We start from the raw sequence: 26,834 nt of genomic DNA on the forward strand, positions 1-26,834 counted from the left end.
CTACCTAATTACTGGGGCGAAGCTCCTTGCTTCCTGACTGCCGGGGTGGGACCTCTCTGATTTTTTTTGCTTGTGCTCCCTCATCTTTAGTATGGAGACTCTGTTTTGGTTGGTTGGCTTAGGTCCTACTTTTCTGAGGTCCTTAGATATCTCAGAACAGACTTTTTAAAAATGAACTTGAGTTATTGAGAAGCTTCTAGATAACTACCATGCCTCCTTAGGTAGATTTTTTCCCTAGGTATTCGATTATTTTTGATGCGATTGTAAGGGAATTGTTTCCTTAATTTCTCTTTCTGGTAGTTCATTGTTAATGTGTAGAAATACAGCAGATTTCTGTATATTACTTTGTATTTAAATTGGTTTTGTATCCTTCAACTTTACCAGATTCATTGATGAGCTCTAGTAGTTTTTTGGTAGCATTTTCAGGATTTTCTATGTATAGTATCATGTCATCTGCAAACAGTGACAGTTCTACTTCTTTTCCAATTTGTATTCCATTTGAATAACCATTATAAAACCCTAGGTTTCTGCAGAATATAATTTGAAAAAAATCTAAATACCATTTAAAAAAATGGTAACCCTTTACAGTCCTGAAATTGTAAGCCTGTTACTGTTGTATAATAAGATTTCTCTCAAAAATGCATCCCAGTTTCCTGCTTGAAGAATTTCATAGGGTTTCTCAAGCTACTGTTCTAAAAAAGGAGCAAATAGGAGAGCTTTATGCTTAGCTGTTCATACTCTTATCACAGCAAAAATCTGTAAGAAATAACTTAAAAGTTGTATAGCTCTTTCTGTGACTTTTGTTTAGAGAAGAACAGTTGATACAGTAGGTTGTTTGAATTTAATTTAGATGTCCTAGCTGCTGATGCCTGTATGGAGTCTGTACCTCAGTAGTGGTCCAAGAGTTGAAGGGATAATTGAGGTTTATTGATAGAGTCATTGGCCTCAGGTTAACTTTTGTTCTAGGATATGAGGTGAGGAAGCTGGGCTGAGGGAAGGGAGGGACTAGAGATGAGACTGCATAGCTTGGAAATTGGAAGAGGCAGGATCCAATTGGGCTATGATGCTTAGATTTAAGCTATTTATCAGCCATTTCTCAGGAACTGTCAAATCAGTAATAAAACTCATCTCTGGCTGACCTAACCAAAAAAGGGCAAGTTTATTATAAGGATATGAGTTGTCTTATGGAACTCAAGGACAGGGATGTTCCTGGGTGTTGGGATGTTTTAGAACTAGGATTTGAAAGGCTGACAGAATTTTCTTTCATTTTTGTTTTAAGTAAGACTGTTCAGTTACTGGATGGTCATTGTAAATCAGGAAGATTTTCCAAAAGTAGGACCTGAAGTAATCATCTGGAAGTATGGGGATGTGCTGAGGGTTCAGGAGAAGATGAAGTATTTGCTTATGAAAACTCAAGGGAAATAGAGTTTCAGGTCTTAATGTCTAGTGGGTCGCAAAGAATCAAACATGCTTACTGAGGCCAACAGACAGCATTCTCTGCTAGAGGACTTCCATTTATTCTTAAAGGTCTACTTGTCACCTTTTAAACTTCCTTGTTTCCCCCAGGCCTCCCTTCTCTTTCTTGTTTTCTTAATACTTTAAACCTAATCACTTTTTTTTTTTTTTTTTAAGCACTGATCATACTGCACTGTGGGCTTCCTAGGTGGTGCGAGTGGTAAAAAAAAAAACCTCCTTGCCAATGCAGGAGACATAAGAGACGCACGTTTGATCCCTGGGTTGGAAATATCCCCAGGAGGAGGACATGGCAGTCCTTTCCAATATTTTTGCCTGGAGAATCCCATGGACAGAGGAGCCTGGTGGGCTATAGTCCATGGGGTCTCAGAGAGTCTGATTTATCGCTGAAGCAACTTTAGCACAACACACAGCACAGTGTGATTTATCCCGCAGTGTAAAGAGCCGTGGTTAAGAGCCACTAGGTTGCTAGTTTCCTCTCCATTTAAAACCAGAAAGCTGAGCAAGAGTACCTCTATGATCTCTTCCAACTTCAGAGTCCTGAGACTTGCTACTCTGGTAGCATCAGTATCACCTGGGAGCTTGTTAGATATGCCCTTTCTTGGGCATCACCCTGCTACTGCTACTGCTAAGTCACTTCAGTCGTGTCCGACTCTGTGCGACCCCATAGACGGCAGCCCACCAGGCTCCACCATCCCTGGGATTCTCCAGGCAAGAACACTGGAGTGGGTTGCCATTTCCTTCTCCAATGCATGAAAGTGAAAAGTGAAAGTGAAGTCACTCGGTCGTGTCCGACTCTTAGCGACCCCATGGACTGCAGCCTACCAGGCTCCTCCATCCATGGGATTTTCCAGGCAAGAGTGCTGGAGTGGGGTGCCATTGCCTTCTCCGGGCACCACCCTAGACCTACTGAATTGCAGTCTGCATTTTGATATGATTCATAAATAGATAAATAAGTTCAGTGCATCCAGCAATGGGATTATTATATAGGCATTAAAAAAAGATGTGTGTATTTGTGTATGAATTATTAAAATATAGAAGAAAATGGCTATTAATTAAGATTAATTAATGGTTTCATGATTCCATTAAAAAACCCATTTGTACATATAAAAAGTCTGAAAGGATATAAATCAGGCTGAATTAAAGATGATTTTCTTTTCCTCATTATTAATGTGTTATATGAACTTTTAAAATGAGCATGCATGTTTTTAATTTCACTAGGGAAAAAAGTAAGCTATACTCTCTTTTTGTAGTCATTTCAATGCCTAGTATCATTTTTAAAAGGGCTCCCCAGATGGTACAGTAGTAAGGAATCTACCTGTCAATGCAAGAGACGCAGGTTTGATCCCTGGGTTGAGAAGATCCCTTGGAGTAGGAAATGGCAACCTGCTCCAGTATTATTGCCTGGAAAATTCCATGGGCAAAGGATCCTGGTGGGCTATAGCCCATGAGGTCACAAAAAGTCAGACACAATTGGACAACTGAGTACAGCACAACATTATTGTTAAAAGCATGGACTCTGATGTCAGCCAGAATTTAACTCCACCATTTTCTGGCTTTTTGACATAGACCTATTAAGTTGACATCTGGAAACCTTGGTTATCTCATCCATGTATACGATAATTAATAGAACCTACATCTTGAGAATTTTGAGAATTAAATTAGATATTGGATGTTCAGTACTTAGCATAGAGCCTGGACATAGTAAGTGCTTGATAAATGTTAGCTTTTATTACTATTATTCCTTTTTTTACAGATCCGTTCACTGCCCCCCTCCCCCACCAAAAGCCTTTGCTTGGCAAAAGAGTATCAGTAATAACAGTTAAAAAATAATAGGCTAATGGCCTTGGGTAAGTATCAAACTGAAAAGAAGTAAGATCAAGGTTTCCAAAATTCCCCATAATTACAGTGGACAAAAGAGGTTTACGTAAAAGTACATGGTGTTAACTCTAATGGTATTATTCTGTAGGGACAACCTATGGATCAGCAGCACGGTTTTTTTTTTTATACAAATATGTCTCTCACTGTTGCTTGTTTTATTTCTTTGTAACAGAATACTTCAGTTAGCTTTAGCAGAAGAGAAATGGAGGAACCATAGAGCATTAAGGATGAATTCAGGAAGACCCGAGACCATGGAGAACTTGCCTGCTCTCTACACTATTTTCCAAGGAGAGGTATAGTCTCTTGTCTTTGAAAACCTACCATTTACATTAAGCATAGATTAAGGGTGAAAAGCAATGGGGTTTGGAGCTCCTGAGTACTTGAGAATGCCTTGAACATTACAGCTTAAATGGGAAGGGATAATAGAACATCTGGCTCCCACATGTACCTCCTCTAAGCTCCAGACTTTTAACTACAGATTTGACATACTCATTTGGATACCTCATAGCATCTCTGATTTATGGGATTTTTTTTTTTTTTTTTTTTGTCATGCTTCGTGTCTTGTGGAATCTTGGTTGCTCGACTAGGGATTGAACCTGGGCCACTGCAGTGAAAGCCTGGAATGCTAACCACTAGGCCACCAGGGAACTCCCTCTAATTTATGTTTTAAACTGAATTTTTGATTTTCTCAAGAAATCTGTTCTTTCGATCTTTCCCATCTCAGCAAATGAACCCAGTATTCATTCAGGTACCCACGCTAGAAATGCAGGCATCATCCTTGATTTCTTCACTTGATTTGGTCTTTTTTCTTCTCTCCAGTCTATTAGCAAGTCTTATCTTTCTGCCTCCCAAATATGTCTCTTGTGTCCATACTTCTTTATCCCTGTGGGCACCCCATTAGTTTAAGTTTTTCATCTCTTTCCTAGCCCTTCCTGGGTTCCCAACTTCTTTTGTAGTTCCCTTCCCATTTGTTTTCCCACATTGTAACCAGAATAACGTTTAATTTATTTATTTGGCCACACTGCACAGCTTACAGGATCATAATTCCCTGACAAGGGATTGAACCCAAGCCCTTGGGAGTGAAAGCCTAGAGTCCTAACCACTGGACCACTAGGAAATTGCCCAGAATATCATTTTATTTTTTTATTTTTTTTTCCCAAAAGATTTCAACAAATTTATACAATATACATTGAGCACTAATTCCTGTACAGCTTATTCTTTCTAGTTTGGATCCAGCTATTCCAGTGTATTATGAACCAGCAGAATATCATTTTAAAAACAGATTGGACAAAGCTGCTTTCTTGAAGCTCCTCTCGGCTTCTCATTACAGTTAAATATATCCAGATTTGCTTTTATGACCCTTACCTGACTTGGCTTCTGCTTACTCTGGCAGTGTTGTTTTGTTTCACTCTATTCATTGTCTTGTTGTTGTTGTTTAATTGCGAAGTCGTATCTGATGTTTTTGTAACCCCATGGACTGTAGCCCCCTAGGCTCCTCTGTCCAAGGGATTTGAAATGCGGATTCGATCCCTGGGTTGGGAAGATTCCCTGGAGAAGGAAATGGCAACCCACTCCAGTTTTCTTGTCTGGGAAATCCCATGGACAGAGGAGCCTGGCGGGCTACAGTCCATGGGGTTGCAAAAGAGTCAGACATGAATTAGTGACTAAAACAACAACTCTAACTCTGGCTCCTTATAGCTTCAAACATTCTTAAGCCTGCTTCCTTCTCAGGACTTTTGTACATGCAGTTGTCTCTAACTGTCTCGGTTTCTCACCAACTTCTCATCTTTTAGGTCTCAGCCCTAATGTTATCTCCCTTCTTTCAAAGCAAAAGAGATTGTTTTCAGTGTCTTATGAGTACCTGTTTTAACTATATCATTCTTATGGCATTCATACTTTATGGTTGACAAAAGTTTTGCCACCTTATAATGTGAGGCCTTTGAAGACAGACTATGTGACTATTGGTTGATTATAGATAAATGTGGTTCTAGACTTCTATTAAGTGGATTCCAACTTGTAATGTATAAGTCAAGATAGAAAGGATGATAACATTCTGACAAATAGCAAACAACTGCTCTTCAGAACCTCCGTCCTCTTTCTTTAGGGCCTATGGTATCTCCAGAGGTCAGTGAGATACTAGAGCACAAAAAGAAGAAATGGTAGCTCAGGGGATAAAACTGATTTTTCTGATCATGAAGGCCTCACTTGTCAGGTATTACACAAAAGAAAGAGGAGCTCTTTCCACAAACTGACTCAGATTTCCGGTAAAGTGGCTTCTAACCTTTATCTTTTTATATGAGACAGGGCTTGAGTGTAGGTTTTATATTTTATTGGTCAAGGATGGATGGGCTAGAGTAATGTTCAGAAAGAACTTTATAGTTGTAATACTAAAACTATAGTTATAGTATTTCAGGAACACATTTTGAAAAATGCCTAGAAGTGACTGGAATTAGAGAAAGAGCAATTTCATGATAAATTAGAAAGAAGAAACTTTTTCAGAATATTCATCCAGCAAACATTCAGTGAGTGCCTAATATTTATAAAGAAGTATTTACATTAAAATTCAAAAAAATTTTGTAAGCCTGATGTATGTCAGCACTTTGACACGTTATGTGTCATTGACTTTCTTGGAAGAAATTGTTAATCCCATTTTTATGGATAATGAAACTTCTTAGAAGTTAAATAATTGCCCGGATGGTTAATAAATGGCAAGTTCTAAATCAAGTTCTCCAAGTCTGCAGCTGGGTTTGTTCAATACATGTGTGGTGGAACCAAAAGATCCGAAAGAGAACTCTTGACTAAATTGGGTAGTATAGGAGGAAGGTAGATGGTAAACTTGTTGTTTACCATCATTTGTACCTCTATCATGACATTTATAGTTTATATTATACTATGGTTACTTGTGTATATGTCTGTCTCCACAAGAATGTGTGTTACTGGAGAGCAGAGGCTATGTTTATCTTATGTATCTTGGTAACTAATTCAAATTTATTTAAAAATAGACTGAACATCTCTTTTTTTTAACGTTGTATTTTATTCCATAGTGCCTTATGTTGTATCTTGCATACAGGTGCTTGGTAAATAAGTGTTTGAATTAAATTTGAATCTAAGCCTTTTAGGATCAGTTCGCTTTGAAGAAACTGGTGGTGTGGCCCATATTCTAGCAGTTCTCTTAGCAGGCTCAGCATAGTTGGGGGGCCCAGTGACAGGATTGCTGACAAGCTAATATTCATCCTTCTCTTGTCCTCTGGGAGGCATCTTGGTGCCAGAATCCATTAAGCATGGTAGGGGGTACAAGCATAGCAATGAGATTTGGGATTTGGTTTAACCCAGCCATAACCAAAGAAATGCTGAAGCAAGATTGGTGTTGGTAAATTGGAAATAACATTGGACTAGAAGTCAGAAAACTTCTGTACCTGTTCCTGATACTTTCTAACTTTCTGACTTTAGACAGATAACTTATGTCTCTGAGCCTCAGATTCATTGTTTACATTATGGGAATAACTACTTTTAAGGCTGATGCAATGTCTAATCTGAAGATGGTAAATTCATTTTACCCAAGCCCTGAGTTCAGTTGAGATAATTACTGAATTTTCTCCCCTGAGCTGTTTGAGTAATTGTTCTTGGGACACCAGGCAGACTGTGTAATCATCTAAGGCAGGTGCCATTCTGTTAATTTCAAGTCTGACTGCACCCTAAGAGACACAGTGATGGAAACACCTGGTGTTAGAAATGGGCAGGAATGTGTTTTCCTAACTAAACAGTTGAGTGCATCCATTGTGGAGCACATTAACCTTCTCTTTTGGGATAGGCCAAATTAAGATCTGTTAGGATATTTCCACAAAAGATCATAATGTGATAGTGAAGTTTCAGGACTGAAAGGTGATACTGTTTTTACAGCAGTAAGGTGATTTGGGCCTCAATTTCCAGATGCTGCTTTTAAGTTGTTTAGATAATTATGCCCTTAAATAATGATGTTTCACAATATGAAGCATTTCAGCCCTCTATCTAGAACCCTGGAGCAAAAGCCAGAGTGCCTTTAATTGGTCCAGAAAGAAGAAGGGATTTTCTTTTATTGTAGCTAAAAATATTAAGTTTTATCTTCTTTATCCATGCAGCCCTTTTTACAGAGAACAACTTGCTTTGTGAACTTGGACAAGTACTTCATGTCTCTGGTCTTCACTTTCATCATTTGAAAAATGACAGGATTGGATCAACTAATCTCTAAAGCCCACCTTGCCTTGATTTTAAGTACAGTATTTGCCTCATTGTCCTGTTTCTTTGGGAATACCTGGTCTCTACCCCAACATAGTATATTTGTCATTTTAAAACAGGAGTTTAGAAATGTTGGTTCTTAACCCATTCTTAATGCTATGTCTTGGAGAGTTAGTTTAAGTGCCCATTTAAGAATGAGGAGAGTGGAAGTTTTTATCTATTTCTATCCTAACATTGAAGTGAGTAGTGATGATGTTTGGTGGACTTTGAGGCACTGGATTAAGAGTCAGAGGATATAGATTCTGTGCCTACTGTATCTAAGTTAATTGTTTTGCTGTTCCAGTAGTCACTCGCATTTTTGTGCTTCAGTGTTTTAGACTTTAAATTAATAGAAAGCTACAATTTATTGAATGTACTTTGGATGCTGGGTACCAGTACCTGATTCGTTATTTGCAGCAGCAAAATGAGTACAAATGGGAAAGCAAGTTCTGTTCAAGATTCCACAGGTAAGAAGTGGCAGAGCTGGGATTAGAAGCTACATCTTTCATTTCAAAGCCTGGGCTCTTCCTATATCTAAACTGTTTTGCCTCATCTGGAACATGGGGGCCCACTGTATATACCCCTAAGATTGTTGCCAGGAGCAGATAAGATAACAAATGTCACATTGCTTTTGGCTGTTAACAGTTTTATAGTTAAAGGGAACCCATGAGCAGCTGTAGTGTCATTAAGGACTCCCTGGATTCAAATTATAGCTCTGCTACTTATTAGCTTTGAACATTGTGTATTTGAACACTTGGTCTCTCCATGCATCAGTTTTGTCATCCATCAAATGAGAGTAATAATAGTCCAACATTATATGGTGTCATGAGGATTATGTAAAGCACTTTGAATAGTGTTTTGCATGTAGTGAGTATTTAGTATATGCTAGTGAATAAAGGGAGAAGGCAATGGCACCCCACTCCAGTACCCTTGCCTGGAAAATCCCATGGACGGAGGAGCCTGGTAGGCTACAGTCCATGGGGTCGCTACGAGTCGGACATGACTCAGTGACTTCACTTTCACTTTTCACTTTCACACATTGGAGAAGGAACTGGCAACCCACTCTAGTGTTCTTGCCTTGAGAATCCCAGGGACAGGGGAGCCTGGTGGGCTGCCCTCTATGGGGTCACACAGGGTCGGATACGACTGAAGTGACTTAGCAGCAGCAGTAGCAGTGAATAGAGGTGCAGCAAAAATTATCTTCCCCTTTCCCTTCTTCGTTCCGCTTGTTTTAGTTATGTTTAAGCGTAAACAGTGATTGCCCAAGATGAAACAACTAAGTTTAAAGTCACTGGAAAGAACAAAGTTTATGTGTGTAACATTGTATTGAATATTTTATAAATAATAATGAATTTAGTGACAAGTACAGTATTTAGTGGCAACTTTAATCCCAATCCACAATTGGAAGCAGGGGTTAGAGGATAGAGGGGAGGACAGCAGTAGAGGTAGAGTCTGAGATGATGATTTATTTGACAAGGCTTTTGGGCCTTATGTTTCTGTTACCTATGGCCTGCATATTACATAGATCCATCAAGCCTCTTTTGTTGTTATTCAGTCACTAAGTTGTGTCTGACTCTTTGCTACCCCATGAATTGCACCATGCACCAGACTTCCCTGTCTCTTCACTATTTCCCTGAGTTTGCTCAAACTCACGTCCATTGGGTCAGTGATGCCAACCAACCATCTCATCCTCTGTCGCCCCCTTCTCCTCTTGCCCTCAGTGTTTCCTAGCATTAGGGTCTTTTCTAATGAGTTAGTTGTTTGCATCAGATGGCCACAGTATTGAAGCTTCAGCTTCAGCATCAGTCCTTCCAATGAATAATCAGGGTTGATTTCCTTTAGGATTGACTGGTTTGATCTCCCTGCTGTCCAAGGGACTCTCAAGAGTCTTCTCCAGCAACACAGTTTGAAAGCATCAATTTTGGTGACCATGGAGTCGCAAACAGGGGAACATGACTGAGTGACTAACATCAAGCCTCTTACTTCTCTATTTTAGGTCAACTCTGCAAAAGACAACTCTTTTTCTGATTATATCTTTTCAAGTTCTGTCAGATGTTGTTTGTGTAATGACTTTTTCTTTAATTGTCTTGATAAAACCCAAGACTCTGGTTTGGAGTGAAATAGAGCAAGCTGTATGGTCTTACTGGTTCAGAGTTCAGGGAAAAGAGATGCCTTACACGATCCAACCCGAATTATTAAACTTCTCTATTTGGATTGGGGACCTCCGTTCCAGATAATATAAACTGTAACTTTATATGGATGTGAGACTTACACCATAAAGAAGGCTGAGTGCCAAAGAATTGATGCTTTCAAATTGTGTCGGAGAAGATTCCTGAGAGTCCCTTGGAGAGCAAGGAGATCAAACCAGTCAGTCCTAAAGGAAATCAACCATGAATAGTCATTGGAAGGACTGATGTTGAAGCTGAAGCTTCAATACTTTGGCCACCTGATGCAATGAACTGACTCACTGGAAAAGACCCTGATGCTGGGGAAGATTGAGGGCAGGAGGAAAAGGGGACGATAGAGGATGGGATGGTTGAGTGGTATCACAAACTCAATGGACATGAATTTGAGCAAACTCAGGGAGATAGTGAAGGACAGAGAAGCCTCGAAAAGAGTTGGACATGACTTAGTGACTGAACAACAAGTATTATCATACCATCTGACATAACTCCAGTCTCACCAATGTTTTTATTAGAATCACACATACCTGTCAGTTTAAATCTCAAAAGAACAGAAAGAATGTTTGACAGAATATCACTTTTAGGCAGTTTTGCAACAGACACAGGCAGTCAGTACCAAGTGAAAATTCAAAGGTTAAATTCTACAGGAGAGAGCTCATTTGTGTGACAAAGATTCTTTTTTTGTTTGTTTTTATAGGTTGCTATGGTCACAGACTATGGAGCCTTTATCAAAATCCCAGGCTGTCGGAAGCAAGGTTGGAACCAATAACTTGAAATTCAGCACTCTCATTTGGCTCTGTCTCCTTTCACCTCTAATTATAAGGTCTACTTTTTTCAGATAGTAGTTTGTTTTTGTTTCTAGTGTAAAGATACAAATACAGACAATTGATTAAAGTTCATTTTTAGGACGCCTTAACTCTGAAGAATGGTGTTTTTCTGACTTCTGGGGAGGGCAGGGGGCATAACCACTTGTGTTCACTTCTAGAAGTAACTCTTCCCGAAGTTTCTCCTGTGATCCTGTTGAGTCACTTGACCTCTTTGGACCTAGGATTTGGGGGAGAGCAAGCTACTTATTCTCTGAGACCAACATTGTGAGTTTTCTAGTATGTGGCATAGGGAAAGGAAATAGTATTGTAACCAGTACAAATTTATATACATAAAATGCTTTAAACTTTCTTCATAATTGATAGGTATCTATTGAACATTTTTAGAGAATCCTTTTTGTATCTATAGTTTTATTTGTGTCTCCAAATAATTGTGTTAAGTAGATTCTGTAGAATGGTGACCTGCTCAGAATGTTTGAGCTAGGTTATAGCATGGTCAGGTGAATTCATAGGTGAAAAAACAGCAGTTGAACAATAAATATCTTAGAAGATGCTCATTCTCGATATTGATTAAAAATATAACTGTGATATATCCATACAATGGAATACTGCTCTGCAATACAAAGGAATGAAAATGAAGTATCAAAATATGCAATGATCTAGATTCATTTCCAGAGAATCATACTGAGTGAAAAAAACTAATCCCAAAAGATTACCTGTATTACGGTTCCATTTATATAACATTTTTAACAGCTTTATTAAGATATAATTCACAGATCTACATTTCATTCAGAGTGCACAGCTCAGTAGTTTTTAGTATAGTCACAGAATTTTGCAACCATCACCACAATCTAGTTTGATACCATTTTTGTCATACAAAAGAAACTCTGTACCTATTATTTGGCTTCCCAGGTGGTATAGTGGTAAAGAATCTGCCTGCAATGCAGGAGACCCAGGTTCAATCCCTGGGTTGGGAACATCCCCTGGAGAAGAAAATGTCAACTTACTCCAGTATTCTTGCCTGGGAAATCCCATGGACAGAGGAGCCTGGTGGGCTACAGTTTGTGGGGTCGCAGAGTTGGACACGACTGAGCATGAGCATGCTTATGTGACAATAACCTATTATCAATCACTCCAAATTGCTTATCTCCCTCTCCCCCTTTTAAGGCATGTTCACATATGCCTATGGCTTCTGAGGTAGCTCAGTGGTACAGAATCCACCTGCCAATGCAAGTGCCATATTCCATCCCTGGGTCAGGAAGATCCCCTGGAGGCAGAAATGTCAACCCACTCCAGTATTCTTCCCTGGGAAATCCCATACACAGAGGAGCCTGGTGGGCTAAAGTCCATGGGATTGCAAAAGAGTCGGACACAACTTAGTGACTTAACCACGACAACATATATTTATGTATTTTAAATGTCATTGTATATGTTTAGAAGAAAGTCTGAAAGAATAGTCAACAAATTAGCTGTGGTCACCTCTAGGGAGCTTGGTTTGCTAAAGAGAGATGGAAAGGAAGCTGTCACAGTTTGTGTACAGCAAAAATTAAACACAACTTTGTAAATCAACTATACTATAAGATTATTTTTTAAAAAGGAACTTTTGCTATTTGCAATTAAAAAAAATTTTTGTTGTTGTTTTATAAAAGCTGACCTTGCCTTTAGCTTTGGAGACTACTCTGCTGCAAACTGCATCTTAGCTAATTAGAAATAGCTTTCTAATAGTTTCCAAGCTAGCAATCGGCAATCTGTAATAAAATTTCTCCTTTCATGTTGGCTGAGATTTAGTGACATGAAACTCATCCTCATCCCTGTATGGTATGCACCTCTTTAGATCTGAAGACAGATTTTCTTGTCAGAGTACTTGCCATAGCCACCAATACCTGAAAGTCCCATCCTTACTTGAGCATTTATGTGACACTTTGGTGACTGTGTGAGGGTTAAAGGCCTGCCACCTTCCAGCAGTTAGTCTTCAACTCACTTATATCCATACCCTGTCAGATGATGCCTGTCAGATCGTGGCTGCCAGTTTACAAGTGAATCTGTCAGTCTGACAACTGTGGGAGTCTTGGTGGGAGAGCTCAGGGAGCCAAACCATTAGATGGAAACTCCACAAGTTCTAATCCTGGGCACTTCTGTAGGTTCATTGTGTAACTTGAGCAGTTAACTTTTCCACAGTGTACTTTCTCTGCCCTTAAATGGAAGAAGATTATTAATTAAGTCCAGTCCTGAAAAGACTGAGTTATGAAATAAATGGTCTCTAGATTTTAACATCTGTCAGGAAGGTAGACTCTAATTTGATTTATTTTTCTCCGATTTCTATTTTTAGAGTTTTTAAATCACTACTGAGTTAAAGACTGCTTCCTAGTATTCAGATCTAAACTAGATTTTCTTTCCCCTCTTTTGTACTGTCTGATAGAACTTTCCACAGTGATGGAAATGTTCTTTATCTGATGTGTTGTCTAACACCAGCCAGTTCTCCAGGCGCCAACTGGTTGGAGAATTGAAACATTTCTGGTCAATAATGTTTGGGTAACAAAAGACATATTAAATATGTCTCCAGTCGATACTTTGCTGTGAACCAGGAGTTCTCTCAACCTCCCCTCTATGAGTTTAATAATTTGCTAAAATGGCTCACAGATCTCAGGAAAACACTTTCCTTTTGTTTGCCAGTTTATTAGAAAGAATGCAAGCAGCAAGCAGCCAAACGGCAGAGATGCATAGGGCAAGATACAGGAGTGGGGAGTTCACAGAGCTTCCATGTCCTCTGGCATACCACCTTCCAACAAGCTGATGTGTTCACCAACCCATAAACTCTCTGGCTGTCATTGTTTAAAGGTTTTTATAGAGCTATCTCCAGCCCCTCTCTGTCTTTCCTGGAGGTCAGTGGAGCTGAAAGTTCCAATCCTTTCATCACTTGGTCTTTCTGGTGACAGCTCCATCCAAGAATTATCAAGGGTCCCCACAGAAAAGCCCCCTCTTTAGCATAAGCTCTAGTATGATCAAAAGAGGCTTATTATGAATTACAAAGACATCACTATCACTAGGGAAATTCTAAGAGTTTTGAGAGTTCTGTGTAGGGAGCAGGGACAAAGACCAAATATATTTTTATATTATACCACATCTGTTGTTTAATACAGTAGCCTACTGACTTTTAAATTTTGTTTGTTTTGATCAAATTCAAACTTAAAACATCTGTAGCTAGTGACTATTGTGGTGGACAGTGCAGCCCTATATGTTTATGAAGTTCTTTCTTTCTCTACTATCCTCTTCCCACCAGCACTAAACTACAAAATTTTAAGAGTAGAGATTATTCATTGTTGCACTTTTAAAGTGCCTTGCTTGTGGTAGAAGTGCAAATATTTTTAGCAGTGAATTCAGGTTTAACAAATGATTACTGAGTTCTATGTTTTGGTCACTGTGTTATGTGGGAACAGAGATAAGAAAACATAGTCCCTGCTGCTCTCAGATTGTTCACAGTCAAGAGGTGTAAAGAAATTACAATATAGTATAATAAAATGAGTGAAGTTTCAGTTAATCCTCTGAGCTGTGTAATAGTTAGGCTACTGGGACGAGTCAGGGCCTGCTACAGCACCTGAGATATAAGGGATGTTCAGCCAATTTTATTAAATGAAACAATAAATCCTAGTCCTAGCTCTACCACTTAGTAGTTTCTTGACTACAGTAGGTTGCTTAGTCCTTGAGCCTTAGTTTCCTTATCTGTGAAATGGGACCATGTGTGTTATTTTTAGAGTTTCTTGACTGGCAGGATCATGTCTTACTCATCCTTGGATCCATTTTTGCTTATAGTATGGTGGATGTTTAGTAAATGTCTGAATGAATCCCTAATTCCAACAAGATAAAGGATGTGCAAGCACTTTAATTTATTTGCTTACATTATTGTTGTAAATTGCTGATTGAAGATACTCAGTTAGCCAAAAAAGTTCATTCTGGGTTTTTCTGTAACAAAACCCAAATGAACTTTTTGACCAGCTCAATAATTTAACTTGAAAAGTCTAGAGAGGAAATTCATATGTCCCAGAGGTAAAGGAAACCTTATTTTGATGTTTTTTGGCTGCAGCTGACCTCTAATGGGTTGTAATTTTTACCTCTTTCCTTTATTGTCAGTGAAGTTTGTAAAATTAATGGTGAACCTAAAACAGTTTGGAGAATATTTTTAAGGGAACTGTAATAGGCTAATTCTGTTTTTTTCATACGGCAGTTGAGATTCTAACTCTTTCCAAGTTGTCAGAATTTTTTTTCTTTTACCAGCAGACACTCAGTTGGGACTCATTCTGTTTAAGTATCATAGTGGGTTTATTGAATATGGTGATGGACTTGATATGCCCTTTGGGCATTTATGACTTAATGTCAGAGATCCAGATACAGCCTGCTTCCTCCATGTGACACAATGAGCAAAGCATTTTTGTTGATTTCTGTTTTAGAGGCTGCTAGAAAAGAATTAGATGTGTTTCTACTGTTGTGGATCATCTTTCTCTTTTTAATTGAAAAGATAACAGATTGATAATAAAGAAAATAATGGAGAAGTATCAATATCAGTGTCAAAGACATTTGAATTGCAGTTCTTTATCAGCTTTGTCACTTTGGACAATTTACTTCTAGACTATTTCCTCATGTGAACCTATGTTACAGGGCTAGTGTGAGGAAGGATTAAATGGATGCGTGGACATACTGTATCTAGTGAGGTATCCAGTACGAACTGAGGGAGCCTCATGTTTTATTTTGGTTTTCTACCATATATACTAGGACTGCAAGGAGATCCAACCAGTCCATCCTAAAGGAGATCAGTCCTCGGTGTTCATTGGAAGGACTGATGCTGAGGCTCAAACTCCAATACTTTGGCCACCTCATGCGAAGAGTTGACTCATTGGAAAAGACCCTGATGCTGGGAGGGATTGGGGAAGGAGGAGAAGGGGACGACAGAGGATGAGATGGCTGGGTGGCATCACTGACTCTACGGACATGAGTTTGAGTAAACTCCGGGAGTTGGTGATGGACAGGGAGGCCTGGCGTGCTGCGATTCATGGGGTCGCAAAGAGTCGGACACGACTGAGTGACTGAACTGAACTGACTGACCATATATACTTAATCCAACTATTGGTGGTGTGTGTGGTTAACAATGAGATACTTACCAAGAATTCAGGCTGAGAATGAAACTAATGATGAATCCCCCATACAGACTATAGGATTAGCCACAGATAGAAATATACCAGGTAATTGCCTATAAATCTGTGACTGAAGAGATGGGAACATTCAAGACTTCGCAACAAGGTAATCTGAGTTTAATTCCAGGGAAAAAGAATTGGAATGAAATTGCAGTTTAATAGACTGAAATCTAATTGATTGTATCTTTCTACTAGGAAGAGATTATATGAGCAGATTTCAATCTCTGGAACATAGTAAAAGAAAGCCTGAGAGCCTGAAGTTGGCAGTATTTCCTACCTTATTAAGGAAGAAATGAATCTGATGATAGGAACTAGAGAGATGGATTCTTTTATGAGGAAGTCCATCAAACCTTCGTGGACAGGAAACATCTTGCAAAACGTTTGTTTCCCTTTTGTTCTTATTCCGTGTTGAAGTAATTTCCAATCATTAATCTGATTTTTAGGTATTTGATGCTGGGGTCAGTGAGTAGTTTTCCCAGATAAGGACTTGGAACCTTCCAGGTATAAGAAAAGTATATCTTCTATTGTAAGTTAATAACTTGGTGAATTGTGTGCATCTCTGAACCAATCACTAAATTGACAGTCTGATTAATGTATTTTGGTATATAAGCATCTGCATGCTGAAGACTCCTACACTGTATTTTCAGTTTATACCCTTCCTCTAATCTATGGACTTACACATCCAACTGCCTACCTGACGTTTACATTCAAGACTGTGGGCTCGACCATTTCTCTTGTTTAATTCACCCAATAAGCGAAGGAGATAAGCCATTAAGTTTCAACTATAAAAATCCTACACACTAGTATAACAATTTTTATGTTCCCTTTTCATCTGTGTCCATGAGACATAGTTTTACATAATTTCAATCATAGTGTACATATCATGTTTAGATTTTGTTTATAAATATATATATATTGGGTTTTTATAGTTAACATTTTTTATGGTTAAAAATATTCATGCTTATGGAATAATAAGAGACAACCTACCAAAGCAAATATCATTACTACCGCACAGAGATAGGTGCTGTTAACATTTCACTGTATTTCTTTATAGTCACATATGTACATAGAAATGAACATACGGAAATTAAGATTATATCCTGTGTATATATTTTGTAGTTTTTACACTTAATGAATGTTAAACATTTTTTTGTCTTTTAAAGTACTTTTTGTAAACATTTAAATGGCATTAGTTTATCATTCACATGTATCATATAATCATTTTAAGTTGTTTATAATTTTTCATTATTAATGCTTTGCAAAATGCCATATTTAAGAGATGCTTGGGCCAAAAAATATCCTACTTTGGAATCACATAGGAGAACAAATGGTTAACTCATTTTTTCTTTGTGGTATTCCAATAAATAGACCTGTTTCAGGAAAGAAAATGTTCTCTCAAGTATATTAGGTTCACCATTAATTTCCTTCACAACTTCCATTTGCAGTTCAGGAAAAAAGTGAAGTTTAGAATTAGAGGACAGTTGCAGCCAAAAAGATGTCAAAATGAGAGGTTTCCCTTTCCTTTAGGGCATCTGAATTTCCTCTGGGTTTTCTAATTAGGTTACTCTGCTCATTACTTGATCATGAAAAAGAAAAGATCCAAGATCCATGAATTTTATCCAATTTAAAGATTATATGATGGTCTAAAATTTAAAACATGGGTTATATAATGTATATAAAGCATTTTGGCTTTGGCAGTACTGAAAGATAGACTGTCAGCCTCCCGAATCAGCTGAAGTAGGTCTGAGAGACCCAGGAAGCATGAGCAGAGAAAGGAGCGGCTTCCCACAGGAGCTCCAGACACGGATGGCGGGTACTTTGTTACAGGCGTATGCTGACAGCTTGTGTGTGCGTGTGTGAGAGAGAGATTGAGAATGAAGGTTAGTAATTCTCTCAGGAAACTTCAGGGAGGGCAAGTTTTTTGGACATAAATCTTTGACTTATTATTTTTTCTTTAGATTCCAGGTTTATTTTCATTCAGAATAAGTATTTATTATATTCATTTCCCTCAGAATAGAGTTTTCTCTATTATTAGAACATTTGAAAATAAAAATTAACCTGTAATCCTATACCCTAGTATAACCATTGCTATAGCATTTTGGATTATTCCTTTCTAATTTTTGGAATCTGTTTTAAGCATTTTCATTATTTAAATGAGAAATGCTGTTTCCTACAGTGTGTGGCACGTAGTGAAAGTGAAGTCGCTCAGTCGTGTCCGACTCTTTGTGACCCTGTGGACTGTAGCCTACCAGGCTCCTCCAATTCTCCAGGCAAGAATACTGGAGTGGGTTGCCATTTCCTTCTCCAGGGGATCTTCCCAACCCAGGGATCGAACCCGGGGCTCCCGCACTGGAGGCAGATGCCTTAACCTCTGAGCCACCAGGGAAGCCATAGTGGCACATAGTAGGCACTCAGATATTTGCAGGAGAATGAATTATTGATGCATTTTTACATAATCTTTTGAACATTGTTTTTATTGGACTGTCAAGTAGCTGTACCGTAGTTGACTTAGCCGTTACCCTATTGCTGGATATTTGGTTGTTTCCATTCTTTTCTTTGTCTTAAAAATACATTGAATATTTTGACGTAAATCACTTTTCTAGGTACATGTAGATTTTTCTATGTATAAGATTTTTTTATTGGTCTCAGAAGTGATTATGGGTCAAGTTAATTACTAGAACTCTTGGTTGCTAGGGACAGAAATGCAGGAGAAACATTTTGCAAATTTCTGGCTAATTTCCCTGGGCAGTGTAAGATATTAATAAATCTAGCTTCCACTAGGGCTGGATCCGGTGCTTAGCTTATGCCTTCAGGGCTTTGTCTCTTGTTTATGCAGGCTCTTCTTTGCTTCCGTCTGGCTGACTCTTGCCACCTGGTGGTAAAGATGGGCATTGGTAACTTCTTGTAATTTATAATCCTGACAGAAGTCTTGAGAAAGATTTGATTTAGCTAGTATCTGTCTGTCCCTGAACCAATCAGTTGCTGTGGCCTGGGGAATGAAGTACCTTGATGCCTGTGTCATAGCCCCACAGTTGGGGGTTGGATCAGCTCCAACCAAACTACAAGGACTGACCAGATTATTTCAGAATGTAAGGAAGGTGGTTCTCCCAGAAAATGACCTTGGATAGACAAGGAAAAGGATGTCTGTTAATTTTATTAAATATTTTTATCACTCTTGATAGCCACTGCTAAGTGATTTCTAAAAATTTATGTTAGCTTCAGCAGTATTTCTTATTTTACTATATTTATATCAACACTGGATATTATTCTCTTCTAAATATTTTGCTAATTTAATAGATTAAAAATGGCAACCTTATTTTTATTTTTTTCACTTAACATCATAATTATTTTTTATAACTAATTTAAATGGCTGCTTACTCTTTTATGAAAGATTTATCATAATTTATCAAGCTGTTTTCCAAGTATTGGTCATTTACATTTTGTCATAATTTTTATTTTTAACCTTTGTAGATAATAATACTGCAGGTATTTTTATATGCCATAAATTTTTGCCTCTATTGAATTTTTCTTTTGGAAAAATTCCAGTGGTATTTTTTTGCACCAAAGGTATAAACATCTTTATGCCTTTTGTTTTCAAAGAATTTTACCAACTTGTATTTTTACCAGTATCATATAAATATAGCTGTTGTATCACATCTCTACATCTCTACTCTATAATTAAGCATTATTTTAAAGAATATTTGTTATTTGATTAGGTATAAAAAGTCATCTCAAATTGTTTTAATTTGCAGTTTTAAACTAATGAAAACTTTTTCAGTGAATCCCCAACTCCCATTGTCTCTTTACTGTGTTACTTAGAGGAGGAATACCAGACATGCCCACTGCTTTTTTTCTTCTTGTGCCCAGGTCTGGTCCATCGAACTCACATGTCATCCTGTCGCGTGGATAAGCCCTCTGAGATAGTAGATGTTGGAGACAAAGTGTGGGTGAAACTTATTGGCCGAGAGGTAAAGTTCTGTGCAACTTTAACTGGTTAGAAACTATTAAGTAAAGCTGGGATTTTCTGAGTTTTTCATGGTGATATTTCATGAGTGTGTATATGTTGTTAACTCTTTCTGATAATCTGACCTGAATTTAAACCTTTTGGCTATCTGTCTGTCATGCAAACTCAGAAGGATAGTGTGAACTATAATAAGTGTAGTCCAGTAAGTACTTATCTATAAAACTTCCCTCCCTGTAGTTCATCTAAATGATGGATGTGGAGGGAAAAAAAAAGAACCAAAAAGAGAGAAGAAAACTTAAATCTATGAAACTGTCTTTTAGTAGAAAACTTCCAAATACACTTCGATTTGGAACAAAACAAAAAAGAACATAGAGTTTACAGTCATTTTTCATAATACCTGACACCGTGCTATGTGAGGGAAAGTGAGAAAATGCTGTAGGACCCTGTTAACAGCAGCTCACTTGAGGGTTTGTGGGTCTGTTCAGACCACTGGAGTGATGTTCACGCACACTGAGACCTGCTCTTCTCCTCGAGAATGGCAGAGGAGACAGTCCTGAAAGAGATATTCAACAGTATTTGAGTGCTTAATATATACTAGGTCTGAGGGATACAAGAGTTAGTAAATCAGATATAAATGACTTTAGTGGTTATGGAATTTGTGTAGGATATACATTCTATACAAGAGGAGATAAGTAAGCAAACTAAAATAATTAAAAGTAACTACAGGTTACAGTAAGTGCTGTGTAGGGTCAAATGATGTGGAGGTTGATTGAGATAAAATGGTCAGAAACAGACTTTTGGGGGAGTGGTGGTTGTATATGATCTGAGACCCAAAGGAAAAGGAGCCAGTCATGTGAAAAGTTGAGAAAAGCATATTCCAGGCAAAGAGAGTAACTGATAAAGACCCAAAATTGTAGAGGCCTTCAAGTGCTGAAGGAAGCAAAAGAAGACCAATGTGGCTAACAACTGTCTTCATATTTAAAGACACTGTTAGTTGACTTCATGTTTAAGAAGCTTTTAGACAAAGTCCAAAAGGAGATCTAGTCCACTGGAATGTTATGAAATCTATTCTATGCTCATGGATCTCTGAACCGATTATTACACTGAACTATATAAAAAAAAAACAGCTTTAATTTTTGCCTGGTTACTTACACAGGCCCCGGCTTTCTGAGCAATCATTTTTGTCTTTCCCCTAAGGAGGGTCAAGAATGATAAAACCATTTCCAGAAATGCCTTTGCCATAGAATTTTCCTGTTATGCTTATTAGTACCCAAAATGTTCCTAGCACAGGACCTTGACCATTAGAGGAACTCAATGTTAGATACATGATAAAAACTTCCAATTCTTAGATAATTTTAGACCAACAGTCCAAATGATGTACTTTGAGCTTTTGCCGATTTTGCTTTTGTATTTTTCAGATGAAAAATGATAGGATAAAAGTATCCCTCTCCATGAAGGTTGTCAACCAAGGGACTGGGAAGGACCTTGATCCCAACAACGTTATCATTGAGTAGGTAAAAGGTTTGGAATGGTTAAAATAACTTTTCAAACCACAGAATGATATAGTGAATCAGGCCCACCTGGAAACTCCACTGTTTGTAGACTGTGATATTGATGAATTATGTGATCTTTGGTTTTTAGAGGTAGAAAGTGTTGTGTGTGTGTGTGTGTGTGTGTGTGCGCGCTTAGTTATTCAGTTGTGTCCGACTCTTGTGACCCCATGGACTATAACCCACCAGGCTTCTCTATTCATGGGATTTTCCAGGCAAGAATACTGGGGTGGGTAGCCATTTCCTTCTCCAGAGCCTTCCTGACCCAGGGATCGAACCCAGGTCTCCTGCATTGATGGCAAGTTCTTTACCATCTGAGCCACCAAGGAAGCCCAGAAAGTGTTGTAGATAACACTAAGATGAAATGCAAATATGCTGCTCCTAGCATAGAAGTGCTCTGTCAATGATTTAGTTTCCTTTCCCTTATTCTTTTTCTGCTTCGGCCCTTTAACCAGTTAGCCAAAAAGCATTCATCATGAGGTACTTGTTAACTGCCTTTCCTCTAGCTCTGGGACTGAAAAAAGGCAGAGACCATGCACGAGGGACAACTCCAGTGGGGTTTTAGACTGCTGCATCTTGGGATGTGCTGTGTCCCGAACACAACACCGTACTTTCACTAGCTCTTCTGACTTTTCTTTTTTTTTTTTCCATTTATTTTTATTAGTTGGAGGCTAATTGATTTACAGTATTGTAGTGGTTTTTGCCATACATTGACATGAATCAGCCTCTTCTGACTTTTCATTTATGAATAGATTTCCTCTGTAGGATACTATCTGGTGATGCGTGGAATTTGCTGTCTCAGAATCTTTCTTGAATACAGGCATAGCTCTGAGATCCTGTGGTTTCAGTTCCAGAGCACCACATAAAGCAAATACCTTAATAAAGTGAGTCACATGAATTTTTTGATTTCCCAGTGCATATAAAAGTATATTGTAGTCTACTAAGTGTGCAATATCACAGTGTCTAAAAAGCAATATGTATACCTTAATTAAAAAATACTTTATTACTAAAAAGTGCTGAAATGATGACAATAGTATTATCAGAGATCACTATAACAAATGAAATAACAATGATGATGAAAAAGTTTGAAATACTGCCAAATTACCTCATTTGACACTGAGACATAAAGTGAGCAAATACAGTTGGAAAAATAATGCCAGTAGACTTAATACAGGGTTGCCTTCAAATTGTAGAAAACACAGTATCTGTGAAGCTCAGTAAAATTAGGGTGTGCCAGTGATTTCTAGGGCTTCCCTGGTATCTCAGTTGGTAAAGAATCCACCTGCAATGCAGGAGACCCCGGTTTGATTCCTGGGTTGGGATGATCTGCTGGAGAAGGGATAGGCTACCCACTCCAGTATTCTTGGGCTTCCCTTGTGGCTCAGCTGATAAAGAGTCCGCCTGCAATGCGGGACACCTGGGTTTGATCCCTGGGTTGGGAAGATCCCCTGGAGAAGGGAAAGGTTACCCGCTCCAGTATTCTGGCCTGGAGGATTCTGTAGACTGTATAGCCTATGGGGTCGCAAAGAGTTGAACATGACTGAGCGACTTTCACTTCACAAGTGGTTTCTAATCAGGGGTTCCTAGATCTTTAATATCCCTTGAAGGAGGCTGAGGGGTTTATGAATTGTTTTTAGTGTTTCAGAAAGCCAACTAAAATTATATGTTTATCCTCAGGTTGACCATGACATTATTTTATTGCTTCTTACATAAAATATCACATTGTTTATTTCATGCTAATTTGGTGCTCTTAGTGGCCATAATGTTATTTAATTTTTTTAAATAAGAAAAAAAAAAGTGTTGTTTGAGTGGGGTCTTGCCAATGCAGTGTTTAGAAGCCCTTATGTTTATAGTTCTGAAAAAAAAATAATTTTGAATATGAAGGAAGGGAAGTAATATTTATTGAATACATACTATATGTCAGACTTAGGCAAGGTGATTCATGTACATTAATGTGTCTAATTCTTATAACAACCTGCAAAGTGGCCATTATTTCCATTTTACTTTATTTTCTTAGTTTCTAGCTTGATACTTGGTGATAACTTGCCTGTAATTGTATAACAAGTTATGGTGGGTTGAATCCAGGTCTCTCTGATGTTAAAACTAATATTGTTTTCCCCACATGATGCTTCTAGGTGTTGAATGTGACTTAGAATTTTTCATATTACTGTAGTTTAGTCTCTAAATGTTGACAGGTTTGAAGGGCTGAGTTTTTGTTTTTGGGTAGGGCTAATTATTGACAAATACTTTACATTTGAAATTTTTTATAATTCTGAGCTCAGAAATGTTAAGTGTGATATTTACTGATTGCATTGTAATAAATTATTTCTGCTCCAAAGAGTCCTGTCTATACAGACACATTAAAAAGCAGTGAAATTTCCTAAAGCCACTCTTAAAAGGGTAAAAATATAAAACAAGATAAAAGAGCTGCATCTCTTTCTTACAATGAGGGAAGAAAATCGAAAGGAAAGGACCCCTTGGTTTTATGTTATACATGTTTCTATGTATGGGCTATTTCTAGTAATGACCAAAAGGCTGAACAGTAACTTTTGTTGTAAACTATTTGTATTTTGTTGTAGACTATAATGGAATGATGACAGGTTTTAGTGTTAGACTTGAATCAGAAAGAGCCCTAGTTCTGCTCCAGGCTAGTGTATGACCCTGAAGAGATTACCTAGGCTTTCTGAACCTCAGTGAAGGTATATCTTCACTGTACCAAGAGAATGGCACCTACATCTTGGTGTAATAGAAATGATGGTATGGTTTGAATTAAATCTTGTTTAGAAAGAGCCTTAGCTTAGAAGGGAAGGGAAAGGCTATTCCATGGACTGTATAGTCCATGGGGTCACAAAGAGTCGGATAGGAGTGAGCGACTTTCACTTTCTTGTCTAATCTATAGTAGAAATTTAACATATAGCAACTACTTGTAGTTATTGTTTTTAAATATTTCTTCATTTTTCCTCTAGTATCTGAGATTATCATACCTTTTCTTTTTTTATTTTTTAATTTGTTTTAAATTTTTTGGCCATTCTGCATGCCATGCAGGGATCATAGTTCCCTGACCAGGAATCAAACTCATGCTCCCTGCCATGAAAGCATGGAGTCTTAACCACTGGACTACCTGGGAAGTCCCCCACACTCTTTCTTTTGAAAGACTATATAAAAGCCATGAGGCAGAGGCCACCTCTTATCTTTCTTATCTCACATAATGCCTGATGTATAGTAGTTGTTTAGTTAGTGTATCCATTTACTTATTATTTGACAAATGTTTATTGGACTCCTATTCTATTTGAAGTACAATGGCAATACCAAGGTTTCTGTCTAAGGACGTACTGCCTAGTGTAATGAAGTAATTGTGCAAATAACTTTGATACAAGGCAACATGTAATAAATAGTAAAAGAGTGGTTTAAAGGAAGGATTCTAGGAAATAGCTTGAAGAGGAAGAGTTGATATCAGGCCTTGATGGTCAGAGAAGAGGGGACAGTTGAGCTAAGTCTTGAAGAATAGGTAAGATTTTGTCAGGCAGCAGGGGAAAGAATAGTATTGCAGGAAGAAGGAACAGTTTCAGGAAAGGCATGAGGCAGGAAAGCATGTGGCACATTTATGAGTCTTGTAAGAGGGTATTGTTAGGTACGAGAATGTAGGGCTTGAAAGATAGGTTGGAGTCAGACTGTGGACAGCTTTGCATGTCAGTCAAAGAATATGAATGTTTTTAAAGCCTTTGAATGGGAGAGACTCCTGAGTAGATGATTCTCTCCAGGTACCCCATTTTCTGGCTTCACCCTGTTAGGCTCAATATCTTCATGTTGTTTCCAGCTACCCACTGCTTGACAACTACTTTTCATTCTCCATCAAAATCTAGCGGTGTTATATTTCATTCCCTCAGGCCCCAAAGTATTGAATATTAACAAGGTCATCTAATAAGTGAATCTGCAAATGGAAAAGGGCTAAATACAGTTTCCAGTTGGGTTCAACCAGCATAGTATAGTCTTTAGAAAGAGCGTTTATGTATGACCACACTGTAATTGTCCATTTATATATCTCTTTCTTCCATGTCCTATCACTTTAGTATACTTCGTCACATCATTAGTACTAGCACTGGTGTTTGCCTCTTATTAGTTACACTTAAAAATGAAAGATTAATCCTACTATGTGTGCTGGAGACCAGTAAATGAGTTATTGCTGTTTAAGTGAAATGTACTGAAGCCTAAACTAGCTTGGTGGCAATAAGGACAGAAAGGGAGTGAGTGCCATATTTGTTGAATTGAGTGTTAGGTGGGAGGTATGATTTGGCTTATGGTATGTTTGAATCTACAGCAGATTGGAATTGATTATAATGAGGGTTTGCTTAGGCTGCAACTCATAGCCACTTGAAACTGAACTCCACAAATGACATCTGAAAGCAATGGAGTTTTTGTGACTGTTCAAGTTATGTCCCCAAGAACCTGCCTTGTTTTCTTAAAATTTAATTTTATTGTGGTGAGAACATTTAACATGAGATCTACCCTCTTAACAAATATTTAAGTGTATTGTTAACAGTATTGTTGACTATAGAACTTACTCATCTTACCTAATTGAAACTTTTTACCCTAGGTAAGTAACTCACTATTTACTTCTTCATGCTCCTCACCTTGGTGTTTGTTCCTCAAGCTTCACTCTTTGAATGAACCCTCTCCTGTGACGTATACCAGACAGCTGACCTTCTATCATTTGAGTAAGATTCTTCTAGGGCACAAGCTAGGGATATGAACAGACTTTAGAACTTAAACCATATGCTTGTGTGGTCTGTCCCAACTGGTAAGCCACTAGTCACACAGGCGATTTAATTGTGAATTAATTGAAAGTAAATAAAGTTTGCCATCTAATTCCTCAATCACAAACCACAGTTGAAGTGCTCATTAGCCATAGACATAAAGTCAGATGTAAATAGTCAGCAGTACAGACATAAATTTATAGAACTTTATAGCTTTGCGTGTTTTTTTTTTTTTTTTGACAACAATATGCTAGATGGTGTGCTGTCTGCTCAAATATAGAAAAGAGTATAACATAGATTTTACCTTTCAAGCCCTGGTTGTGATAAAGTTGTTGTTGTTCAGTTGCTAAGTTATATCCAACTCTTTGTGACCCCATGGACTACAGCACGCTAGGCTTCCCTGTCCTTCACTATCTCTCGGAGTTTGCTCAAATTCACGTCTGTTTAGTTGGTGATGCCATCTAACCATTTCATCCTCTGCCGCTCCCTTCTCCTTTTGCCTTCCATCTTTCCCAGCATCAGGGTCTTTTCCCATGAGCTGGCTTTTCTCTTCAGGTTGTGGAATAGACGGTGAGGCAAAATATAAACAAATTAGTAAAATAAAATGAGTATTTAACTTTGCCTGTGGTAACAGGGAGCATTTTACAGAAGATGCGATATTTGAGCTGAACTTTGAAGAATGAATGGGACAGAATATGGAGTATCTTGATCCTCTTTGTTTCCTGTCTTAAGCCCTCATAGCCCATAAAACTTGACTAGAATTTG

At 38.1% G+C, this 26,834-nt stretch overlaps 1 protein-coding gene across 3 annotated transcripts in view; it reads left to right on the forward strand.

Moving 5' to 3' along the window:
• The window catches only part of ZCCHC17 (zinc finger CCHC-type containing 17), a 47,693-nt gene that overhangs the window by 4,225 nt on the left and 16,634 nt on the right, over nucleotides 1-26,834 (forward strand). For all 3 annotated transcript variants that reach the window (XM_043909538.1, XM_043909539.1, XM_043909540.1), the window contains exons 2-5: nucleotides 3,527-3,647; nucleotides 10,489-10,546; nucleotides 19,669-19,769; nucleotides 21,184-21,275. In XM_043909538.1, the coding sequence (XP_043765473.1) occupies nucleotides 3,582-3,647; nucleotides 10,489-10,546; nucleotides 19,669-19,769; nucleotides 21,184-21,275 (317 nt within the window). In that variant the 5' untranslated portion in view covers nucleotides 3,527-3,581. The remainder of the gene's footprint in view (nucleotides 1-3,526; nucleotides 3,648-10,488; nucleotides 10,547-19,668; nucleotides 19,770-21,183; nucleotides 21,276-26,834) is intronic.

This window comes from Cervus elaphus, chromosome 8, assembly GCF_910594005.1.
Source record: "Cervus elaphus chromosome 8, mCerEla1.1, whole genome shotgun sequence".
Lineage (NCBI taxonomy): Eukaryota > Metazoa > Chordata > Mammalia > Artiodactyla > Cervidae > Cervus > Cervus elaphus.